This window comes from Oryzias latipes, chromosome 1 (assembly GCF_053564925.1).
Source record: "Oryzias latipes strain Hd-rR chromosome 1, Olatipes_Hd-rR_3.1".
In the NCBI taxonomy this organism is placed as follows: Eukaryota; Metazoa; Chordata; class Actinopteri; order Beloniformes; family Adrianichthyidae; genus Oryzias; species Oryzias latipes.
This window is the reverse complement of record NC_136237.1, coordinates 12,554,662-12,566,691: the sequence shown is the minus strand read 5'-3', so window position 1 is coordinate 12,566,691 and position 12,030 is coordinate 12,554,662. Positions and strand designations below refer to the sequence as shown.

Sequence of the window (12,030 nt, the reverse complement as noted above, 5' to 3'; positions counted from 1 at the left end):
ATGTAATCCTATACTTTGAGAAATTTGCCTCTGAACAGCAACTAGACACCGTTGAATAGAAGAAGATGCTTTAAGTTTGTTCTAATGAAACAATAAGCCATTCTGACAATGAATTAAACCTTTTACTTGGTTTGCTCAGTGATCTGACATGTTAAAAATAAGAACTTACATAAAAAAACCTAATTAATTGAAACGAATTACAAAGTACCGTAATTATTTATTCAAGTCTTTAGTGTTTTATTTCAAAGCCAAAGAGCCGTAGTGGAAGGATGAAAGAAGCGCCTGTGGCTCCAGAGCCTCAGGTTGCAGACCTGCTTTAGGACCAGTGAACACAGTTCAGACAGATTTACACTCTGCTCCATCCCAGAAAAGTATTTTATTGGAGAATTCATAGTTAAACTAAACTTGTCTGATGACGCCACACAAACAGAAGTGGACGGCACTGCTCTCATGATGGTTTCATAACCAGAGGAAGACAAAGGAAACCTGTTTAAGTTTGCATCTTCAATTTTAAATGATGGTGACAAAACAAGTTACTATTCATATTGATAGCTTTATCACGATAGCCCTGATTATGGAATCTGGTTATTAAATACCTATTTATTATTACTTTAAGGATACTTAAAAAAGTTGATTTTAAATTCAACTTTACCTAAAAACTGAATTTCAAATTAAGATTCCTTTACTTCAGGTGTATTCAGACTGGTCAGCTTAATTTGGTCCGGCTCGAGTCTTAAACCTCGCGCTCGGTCTGCATTCTGCCAGAGATTTTTGTTTTTTTCTGTTTTCAACTGCTGATTGGGTGTGTTTAACCAATGAGGAGCTTCAACGGCAGGTTGCTTGGAATCATGTTTGACACTGGCCCTCGAGGCCTGGATTCTGACACCTCTGGTTTAGAACATTGGGCGGCCGCGGTGCAGCGGTAGGTCGGTCAACCCATGAGTCGAAGTGTCCTTGGGCTAGACACTGAACCCCCACCTTGCCTCTGGTGGGAGGTTGGCGCCAGTGATCAGCAGCGGAGCCGCCACGTGTGTGAATGTGTGTGTGACTGTAAAGCGCTTTGGGCCTTGTCGGTAGAAAAGCGCTCCATAAGTATTTAGAACATAATGTGAAGACAAGGTGTCTAAAATGAGTTTTTTTTTGTTTTGTTTTTTGAAACATTACCATTACAGACGTTAACAACTAACATGGGCAAGAAAACAAAGTATAAAAGGCTGAATCTCTGGAGTTGTCACCGGAGGGGTGTGGATGACCAACATATTTTTTGCTGTAAAGAACAGAACATAAAGTTGCTTAAAAATGTTAAATAGGTAGGTAGATGGTAGAGAGCCATCAGTCCTGTTTACACTTACAAAAACAGCAAGATCTCCACACATGCATGTTGTATGTGGTGACATCTAAAGAACTGACAGACGTCAATGATCCTCTAATGTCCCACAAGCAAAGCCGGTGTTTCCCTTCAAAATAAAAGCCCAACGGTTGAATTCAAAGGGTGATGGAGGATCCCAGAAGAAATTCACTCCGATTGGTTTAATCTAACATGAACACACTGAATGGCATCAGTAGCTGCTGCACTGAAGCTGCAAAATGAAAGGAACTTCTGAGGACCATCTATGTTCCAGGCAGTGTTCAGCAGCTGACTCCCTCTGAGGCTGCGCTGGACGGAGGCAAACATTCACAGAAGTCATCCTCTTCTTTTGAACAGAACAGGAGAACATCCCAGTAAACCTTCAACACTTTTTTTTTGTTCGTTACCCATCATCAAGACACATTTCTCTAACTGAAAGAATCTCCTGGTAGCTCCGACAGCGCCGCTCCGTTTCCTCCCACGCGGCTCTACCCGCTACCCACTGCCGCTTTCCTCATCGTCTCCTCGTCCTGGACGGAGAGCTCCGTCAACTTCCGTCCCAGCCTTTCGTGAAGGTCCAGGTATTTGGCCACGCAGCGGTCCAGACAGACCGCCTCGCCCTTTGTGAGCTCCGCTTCCTTGTAGTGTGGCGGGACACACTTCCGGTGGCAAGCATTGGTCATTCTGGAAAAAAAAGAAAGATTCCTCAGCGAACAACATTTTTCATGAAACACAAACAACTCAGACACCTCTCATGTTATTCAAGTCCCCTCTGATCATGTTTGATAATATCAAGTGTTCCCAGTGGTCTTTGAATTATGATGATGCCGTTTTTAGCCTAAATCATACAATCTATAATTCATTAGAACCTCACCTCTGAGCTGTTTGGGTGGAACAACCACCCATAACAGAATTACAGATTTGCTGGTAGTTTTTTAAAGTTTATCCTTCACCGTATCACGCTACTTACGGTTACTTTTGAGCTTTTTTTGACGATGGATTAATGAAGACAGTTTATTATATTGATTTGTTAGAGAGCAAACAAAAAACCTGAGGCCCGTGTGGCTTATACAACTAACACAACCTAAGAAAAGCTGGTTGAATTGACTGCACCCAGCTAGTAACAAGGCAGACAACTGTGAAAAAACAGTTACTGTATATGAAACACAAACATGAAATGCATGTGTTTGGGTCAAGAAATAACTGAAATGATGTAAAAGTGTTTGCTGATGATTATCAATGAACTATTGACTTTCTTTACTGGATCAGAAATGTGTTGAGCACTTGGTTAATGTGATAAAGCATTTTGATGAAGTGTAATTCATATTAATAATTTGCTGAACTGATGAAAAAATGTCTCATGATAATCACCAAGTATTCCATTTTGTTACTTAATGACTAATGTGTCAACTAAACAAAAACATATCAAGAAATGGCTGTGCAATATGTATACTGCAAAAGTTCAATAAATGGTTACCTTAAATGTGCCAAAACAATCTTTTGGCAGCTTGAAGTACTTAACAAATCAAATAAATCTTTGTATGCATTTGACTAATTGGATGGAGCCCTTTTGTGTTAGTTGTTATGTAGATGAGGGTCATTTGGAGTATAGTTTAACTTCATAGTTAAAGGACAGCTGACTTGTGTCTAGTTTGATTGCCAAGCCACAAAATAAAGCCATTAAACTGTTGCAGTGAAATGGAAATGATTTTTTTGGTTGTTTTGTTATTTGTTAATGTATCGCAAGCAAGGTTATTATAGTCAACGAAAACAAACGAAAAAACTAAAAACTAGAACTGAAAAAACATTTTCGTTAACTGAAATAAAAATAAAAACGAGAGTTTTTAAAAAAACGAAAACTAACTAAAACGGTTTGTTGTGTGAATAAAACGAACGGAAACTAAATAATATTAACCCCAAAAAATACTTCGTTTCGTCTTTGTTAATACATAAGTCTTTTGGGCTGAAATAAAATCTATTTACTTCACGCTGCTAGTTTTACTGTGTATTTGACCCCTACGGCATCACGTTGTCTGTGACGTCACATGATGTCTGTCAGACACTGCCGGCTAGCGTGGTCATAGACATTTACATGAGCGTGATGGCTGCATTAAAAGTTGGGAGAAAGCGGGAAAGTCCTATTTGGGACTTTTTTGGATATAACGGCATCGAAAACAAAAGCAAGTGCCTTGTAGTCGAAGCAGGAGACAAAATTTGAGGAACGCTCCTCAAAGGGAAAAACCCTACGAAAATTACATTTAAAAAGCGCACACAAAAACGCAAATCAACAGTACCTAGACAAGCTAGCCTGTCGCCCGCCCTCCCCCGAAAAAGAAGCGAGAGCAGGTCACATAATGCTGTTATCGGCTGTTGTATTTTAATTTAAGGATGGTTGTCCTTGTGTTCTCTGAATAATAAGTGTTTCAAAATGTATCTTTGATTGAGTTTTTATTATACAATACTTATTCTGGTGATTTTGAATCATGCACCTGATAAATATCCTAATTTACAAAAAAATAAAAAAAATAAAAAAATAAAACTAACACTAAAACTAATAAAAACTAAACTAAAACGAAGCAATTTCAAAAAATAAAAACTAATATAAACTAGTAAAGCTGCCTCTAAAAACTAATTAAAACTAAATAAATTTAAAAAGAAAAATTCAAAACGAAATAAAAACTAAAACTAATAAAAAATCCGAAACTATTATAACCTTGATCGCAAGTTATCTCGTCATCGCAATATTGATCACTAAGATCGCATATCGTGGGTTTTCCTCATATCGTGGAGCCCTATTATAAACTATTTAAGGTTTTTCTTTATTTTTTCCCCCAGAACCAATAGTTCATTTATATTTATAACAGTAACAATAACATGAATACAAATCAGTGTTTTATTTGTCTAAAGAGTAAAATAAGACTGTGTTGCGGTTAGTAAGAAATAAACCCAGAAGTCGCATTAAGTGGGTTAAACAAGGGGGGGGGGGGTTCCAAGATGGCGGCCTAGTCAGTCTGTTTTTGCTTCGCTCCGCACATACTTTAGTAAAAAACAGTTGTGAAAAGTTATATAGCGACAAACTTTGCTTATCAAAGTTTCATTTTGTATATTTTTTCGAACTTTGCTAATCGCCATGGTGAACAAGCGTGAATATTCGTCTGTGGCAAGCTCCGACGATGCTGGTGCAAGCTCGGGCGCGCTTGCTAGTGGTGGTCAAGACTATTCGAAGAACACAGAAGGAATGGTGACCGATGTCCCAGAGGAAGAGTTTCCGCCGCTGCCGCCAACTCCAAGTAAGCCACCAGTAACTAAGAAAAAGGCTCCAAACCAGGCTACATCACTGCCAAAAGACGACATTTACGCCCAGCTTGCTAGCATAACCAAACTCATTAATACGAGGTCGGATGCTATTGAGGACATTGAGGCCAAAATAGCTGGCCTGAACAACAAGGTGGAAATTGTGGCTAGCGATGTTAAAGCTGTTAGCACCAAGATGGCTGTTCTGGAACAACGGGTAGACTCCTTGGAGATGCCTGTTAAACTTCTACAAAGAGTGGATGAGCTTGAATCTGACACAAGAAGATGGAATCTGAAGCTTGTGGGAGTTCCTGAGACAGAGCATGAAAACACCCGCCTTGTGGTGGTAAAGATCAGTCATATGGTCCTCCCTTCCATGAAGGAAAAGCTGGTGGATGTTATAGACACTGTGCATCGACTTGGCAATAAGAGGCAGCCTTCAAGCAACACACGGCCCAGAACTATTATTCTGCAGTTCATCTCTCGGCTGGGCAGGGATGCAGTCTGGAAGGCGGCGAAGGATTCACCTCACACGAAGTATCACGGTCTGCAGTTCAAGGAGGATTTTTCCAAAGGCGTCAGAGAGAGGAGACTGTGGATGTGGCCAGAGATTCAAAAGGCTCGAAGTGGCCTACTATGCTTGTGCCAGGGCCTTCATCCATGGAGAAGGAGAAATCATCAACGGTGATCAATAACGTAACTTCATTTTAAAGAGGAAAGGAGAGGGAGAGACAAAAAAAGTCCAGTTTGAAGTGTTAACACAAAGGACATATGAATGTCATTTTCTTGACATTTTAATATGCAAAGAGGATGTTGAGTTAATGCTTCAATGTTCTCAGTGTTATTTTTTTTCCACACTAGTTTGATTTAAGAAGGTGCGACTGCGTTTGCTGTTGACCTATATATTATTTTGGACTTAAGTTTTCTTACAAGTTAAAAAGGTTCTAGTTTTTTTTTACTTATTTTTCTACTTTTTTATGTCATTGATGGGTTAAGGAATAAAGTACAGCGCAAAGCCTCATTTTTGTTTGTTAAACAGCAAAAAAATGTTTTTTTTTCAGGAATCTCATTTACTTGCTAAGGATGCAAATTTTTGGAAAGCTCAATGGGGGGATGACTTGGTTTTCACGCGGCACAGAATTCTCTGCAGGAGTATGTTGCGTGAGGAATCATTTTATCCCTTGTGCCATCTTAGATGACCCCACCCTTGCATTGACGTGTTCTCCCTACCATGACAAAGGTGGATAAAGGTGGAAAGATTTCATGTAATCCATGGACACCAGTGAAGATAACAAATCATTGAAGAAAAAAGGTTCAGCGCACTGTCTAGTGGGTCTAGATGACCCAACTCCCAATGTTAAAGTGCCTAGGATAGCACAAGGGTTAAGGGGGAAGTCTTGCACACTGATTCTGATACAAATGGTCATTTTATTTGTCTAATTGTAAAGATGAGCAATAATCACTGCATGATGATCAATATTTATGGCTATAATTCCAACTCTGATAACAATCAGCTTCTGGACACTCTAGAACAGTGTTTTTTAACTAGTGTGCCGTGGGAGATGGTCAGGTGTGCCGTGGGAAATTTCCCATTCACTGATCTAAAAACATTTCCCATCTCCAGGATATCAGCTCTGTGTTCATCAAAACAGGCCCTGATAAAACACTGAATTGTAAGGAATATGAAAGATCATAAAATACTTTTTTCTTTTTGTTTGAATATATTAAAGACATTTTGATAAGAATGACGGTACCGCGATTTAGCCACAGGTGTAACTGTATTCTAAAAAGTCCCGCCCCTTCAACTGTCTCCACCAATCATTCTTGGAGGCTTAATCACACGTCATCAGTCTGACCAATCAGAAGTGGTTAAAGTCTTCACTTCCTTATTCAGAGTTAGCTCATAAAGTCGCTCAGTTCTAACAAAAATAACAGCTAAAGCTCGTCTTTAGCGGTGCAGCTTTCTGCATAATCTGGTGTCAGACAGTGGAACAAGTGAACAAAACAATGAAGCTCAGAGAAGCGAGTCTGTCTGCGTCCGCTGGCTGTTTGCACTACACCTCCCATGATGCATTGGGTTAAAGTGACAGCGTCTCAGCGCACAATGAGTCGTCCTTGTTAAACGTCTTGAAACAACAACGAACACACATCTAACAATTTTTAAATATTTTAACTTAACTTTTATTACATCTTTTAGAAAAAAAACGCTGCAACTTCCTGCTTTTTCTGCCACAATTATCACAAAAATGGGGACTGTAGATCAATACAGACTATGAGTTTCTCCTTTTTATACATTTTTGGATGCTGGTGTGCCGCGGGATTTTTGTCAAGGATAAAGTGTGCCGTGGCTCAAAAAAGGCTGAAAAACACTGCTCTAGAAGATAAAATAATGTTCTGGTTAGCCAAATTTCCAAGCGCACATGTGCTACTTGGAGGTGACTTTAATGAGGTAATGGACCAAAATGCTGATAGATGGCCTCCAGGTCAGACTCTAAAGTCTACATCAAAGCTGAAGATGTTAGTAGAAAAGTTGGATTTATGTGGCATATGGAGGACCACATTTCCTGATAAATGGGAGTATACATGGAGAAATAAAAGCAGATCAAGGCAATCACGTTTACACTTTTGGCTTCTTTCAGAGGATGTAGACAAAGAGAAGGTTTCTGCAGACATTTTAACAACACCACTAATTGACCAAAAGCCTAAACAATTGGAATACATTTTTTTCCAGATGAAAATGGATCTTGAAATATCTGTTACTGGAAACTGAACGGCATGTTATTAAAACATGAACGTGTTCAATCAGTGATTAAGAGACTCATTAAACTTTACTGGAAAAAAAAACAGCTGGAAAAGGCTTCCACCCACTTCGGACTGGGAGCTCTTACAATGTGAAGTTTCTAAATTTTTTAGCATTCAGGCAAAATCTAAACGTAAATTAGAAGAAGAAATTATCTCTGAAATTACTGAACTCTCAAGTTTACCACCAGAAAACCTACATGAGGAGCATGTTTTTTATTTTTCAAAGTGTTCAGTGTTACAGTTAAATATAGATGCAAACATTACAAATAAAAAGCTTATTTCTAGTTTTTGTCATGATTATTACTTTAAAAGACAACATTTAGTCAGGAAGCAATGATTTCATTTTGTGATTCCTTGAATAACATAAATAAAGTCAGTGAAGAGGATAAATTGGCTTGTGATTCTGTCATTTCTTTACAGGAAGCTTCAGATGCTAATAACAATCTGAAAAACAACAAGTCCCCTGGGAACGACGGAATAACAGCAGAATTTTATAAGCTTTTCTCAAAAATCTTAACCCCATTTTTATTGAATGTTTACACAGAAAGGATCACAAATATGACTCTTCCAGCCAGCATGACTCAGGGGGTTATTTCCCTGATCCCCAAACCCAACAAAGATACTTTGCTAATAGATAACTGGAGACCTATTAGTCTACTTAATAATGGTTATAAAATTGTTGCCACAATGAGAATGAAAAGTGTTGTTGATGCAGTAGTAGATGAGAATCAGTCAGGTTTCATGAAAGACAGATGCATCTCCAACAATCTCATAGATTATTCAGACTCATCAGTGATGATGAAAGCTTCACTCTGCTCCTTGATTTTTGTAAGGCATTTGATACCGTTGAGCATCCTTTTCTATTCTACTGTCTGGAAAAGATTGGTTTTGGGGATTTTTGGGGATATTTGTCTAGTGCTGTTAAAAGCCTCTACGCAAACGGAAATAGTTCTGTTAAGTTGAGTTCTGGCACCACTCGCAGATTCTGTCTCCAGAGAGGAATTAGACAGGGACGTCCTGTCTCTGTGTACCTGTTTCTTCTGGTTGCACAAGTTTTCTGCAGACATATTCAATCGAATAATATTAATGGGATTTCTCTTGCTGGTAAAAACATTCTTATAAGTCAGCTGGCAGATGACACCACATTATTCTTGAAAAACTCCTCACAGGTTGCCAGGGTTCTTCAAGTTATAGATACATTTTCAAAAGCATCTGGACTTTATCTAAACCTAAAGAAATGTGAGTTATTTCCTCTCAATGTGCTCTAACATCCATAAATAGTATAGTAGTCAAAGAAAATGTCACATATTTGGGATTGCAGATAACTAAAGATCAAAAACAAAGAGAACTGAATAACTATATTCTATGATTGCAAAAGCACAAAATCAGTTTAACTGCTGGCTACAAAGAGATCTTTCACCAAAAGGTTGTGCTCTCTTAGCAAAAGCAGAAGGGATTTCCAGACTAGTTTACATTGCTTCCTCACCATCTCTGGACAGTAAAAATGCAAAAAGGATTGATCAGATACTTTTTAATTGTCTTTGGAGAAACAGAATCCACTATGTTCGAAAGTCAGTAGTAATTAATTCATCAAAAGACGGAGAACTTGAATTTCTTGACTTTTCCACTCTAAATAATGTCCTCAAAATTAAATAGTTAAAAAACTTCATTTTGGAATTTCATACCGAAATATATATTTGATAAGTTTGGAGGTCTGTCATTTCTTCTATTATGTTATTTCAAAATAGGGAAAATTCCTTTGAAGCTGTCTAATTTTCATAAGCAGGTTTTATTGGCATGGACTTTGATCTACAAACATAATGTTTCTCCTCATCGCTACTATATTTGGAATAATGCAGATATTCTATACAAAAACAAGAGGATTTTTCTTGAAAATTGGTTTGAAAAGAACATTTTTCTTGTAAATCCACCATGTAACCTGATGTCATCTGTTGAGTTTCTGTCCACCTATAGTCTGCATGTCTCCCCTGCAGAGCTTGCATTGGTTACTGGAGCCATCCCAGGTGCTGTTAGACTTCTGTGGAGCAGTTCTCCTTCAAATACTCCATGTTCTCCTCCCAAATGAACAGAATTGTGGTGTGGAAAGATTTGTTTTTCAGCTGGCAGGAATAATCAAAGTATCCGTTCTCTGTTTCAAAATGAGATTACAACAAAACCGTATGTTATCTCACACTGGAATAGGTTTGGCTGTAGAATTCAGGGGGAAAAGGTTTGGTCCCTGCCCCAAAAGTATGTCATCACCAAGAAAATCAGAGAAAATCAGAGAAATATCTTTCGAAATTCTTCATAAATCTTATCCAGTGAAACACTTCATTACCAAGTTTAAAAAAAAGAAATCTGAAAATAAATTGTTCATTTTGTCATTCCTCACCAGAAACTGTGTCTCATCTTTTTTGGGTTTGCTCCTTCACTCAAGTATTTTGGAAAGATTTGATAGATTTTAAAATCTATGTGAAGATTATAGATTATTTTATGATACCATATTATTTTTGGACATTTTACACATAGGGAAACTTGATGCAGAGAAAATATATGTAGTTAATTTACTTATAATTATGGCTAAATACTTTATACACAAGTGTAAATATGACAACAAAAAAAAACGGTATTTTATGTTTTCCAGAAAGAAATGGCACTGTGTGTAAACAGTATAACAAAAAAGCTGTCATTACAGTTGAAACATGGTCTCTTCTGAAAAAAACAGATTCCTTTGCCTTTATTATTTTTGCTTAACCTGTTTTACATCATCATTATTATCGTTTTTCAATTTTTTTGTTCATTTTCCTGGTGAATGTGAAAATGGTATTTTGCACACTGTGTGGTGGAGTTTTGTGTTTGGTATTTTGTATGTGCATTATTAGTTAATAAAGTTAAAATATAAATAAGTGGGTTAAAGAAAGTGAAATGCATCTGCTGGGAATGAATGAGGAGCCTCCTCTGCTCCCAGGAGGTCCAGCTGCAAACATCAGTAGACACAGAACAACAGCGCTGCCTTTGCTTTGGTCAGCACTAAATTACCGGCATGTTTTCAGGTCAGAGGAAGTCACGCAGGTCCCTTAGGGTGACATTAATGGAAAAAAGCAGCCATTAGAAGCCCTGGGCATGACATAAACAAGAAATACATTTATAAATCTGTATAGATTCGATTGTGGCCAACATTTTAGTAGCATTTTGTGTGCAAAAACAAATATTATGTGCACACTGCTTTTTTGTGTTGTGTGCACAGCTTATATAATAAAAACTTTAATTCCTATAATGTGAGGCTACAACATGTCAATATGTATGCACAAAATGCGAATGTGAGAATACAGAATACTAACTCCTGGCCACAGACGATCAGAATGAGGTGACTTAAAAAAAGATATTCAGGGTTCCGTATGGCTGTAGATTATGGCGAAGCTGTGCTGAAAAAATCCCATTCATTGTTGTGTCCGTCTCATGATGTCAAGCAAAGGCCTAAATGGATCAGGCTGTTTGTCTCTGGCGCTGAAGACCCTCTTTAACACGGCCATGGATGGTGGTCGGGAATGGATGATGGTGCTGCAGAGTGTGTGTCCGCATGCATGTCATATGACGGTACACAGAGATGAAGACCTACCGGTTGTACATGTCCGCCATCATCTCCACCTCCAGCTCCGCCGCCAGCTGCTGCGCTTTCACAGGATCCATTCTCGCCCTCCGTGTCGTTTCACAACCGAGCCCAGCGCCGGTGACCCTCTCCAGCTGGATAACAGCAAGCCGCGATGCTACTGTCACCTTCAAATCCTAACACACGTGTGATGTCGCGTCTGACTTCCGGTATAAATAAAGTTTACTTTAAAAAGGTCGAGTCTAAATCAGCGCGCCCCCCTGTGGATCATATCTGTACTACAGAGCTTTGACCGGACATGAGAACTGGACTTAGGAGCAAAGTCAACTTTTAGGATTCAAATTAATTCCCTTTTCATTTTTACATGGACAACATCCTGTTTAGTTTTGCTGATTATGAAAATAAGCTAAATTCCAAATTCTACTTGATACATTTCCTGATGCTATTAGCAAATGTTCAAACAAAAGTACAGGTGGAGAGGATGTCATTTTTTCAAGCCCCTGAACCGTGTGCATGGGGCCTGCTAGTGCTGTTCAGGTGATAAATGTGCTCCAGGCATGAAGCCTGTTAGAAATGAGGAAATGATACAGCTTAGTTTGTGTTGACGTCCTACGAAGAACTGATGCTTTTCGTACATCTCCCGTGTGTGCAGCACTTCTGTGCAGTCAGTAAGGAGCCGGTGCGTGCACCTCAGACTAGAGAGCGACATTAAGGCACAGCATGAGACCATAACTGCACTTTACTTGCATTATTCTTACAAATAACTTACCATTTCCCCACACACAACAATGGTACCTTCCATTTTCATAATCATAACATCCCTTTAGGTGCCTGTAGGAGCCTCAAGTGAATTGCAAGACAAACCTGAGCTCCCTGTAAGATGTGGCTGCTCCTCTCTCTGCCCCCCCATGGGCACCGACAACCCTAACACTTGCAGCACCCCATCGGGTGAGCCCCCGCACGGGTGCATGTGACT

General features: G+C 38.8%; 1 protein-coding gene across 1 annotated transcript; it reads right to left on the bottom strand.

Annotated features, from left to right (window-relative positions):
- Window positions 1-357: 357 nt before the first annotated feature.
- On the bottom strand, window positions 358-11,265 carry timm10 (translocase of inner mitochondrial membrane 10 homolog (yeast)). The gene is made up of 2 exons (XM_004066124.5): window positions 11,064-11,265; window positions 358-2,032 (listed from the first exon to the last, which is right to left on the bottom strand). The coding sequence occupies exons 1-2, from the start codon at window positions 11,132-11,134 to the stop codon at window positions 1,837-1,839; spliced, it is 267 nt and encodes an 88-aa protein (XP_004066172.1). The 5' UTR covers window positions 11,135-11,265; the 3' UTR covers window positions 358-1,836.
- Window positions 11,266-12,030: the final 765 nt, after the last annotated feature.

What these genes read in the sequence shown, in the direction of transcription:
- timm10 (XM_004066124.5), bottom strand. Translation starts at nt 11,134, where the DNA reads ATGGATCCTGTGAAAGCGCAGCAGCTGGCGGCGGAGCTGGAGGTGGAG. An exon ending in ATGGCGGACATGTACAACCG is followed by an intron (nt 2,033 to 11,063) that starts GTAGGTCTTCAT and finishes TTTTTTTTCCAG; the next exon opens with AATGACCAATGCTTGCCACC.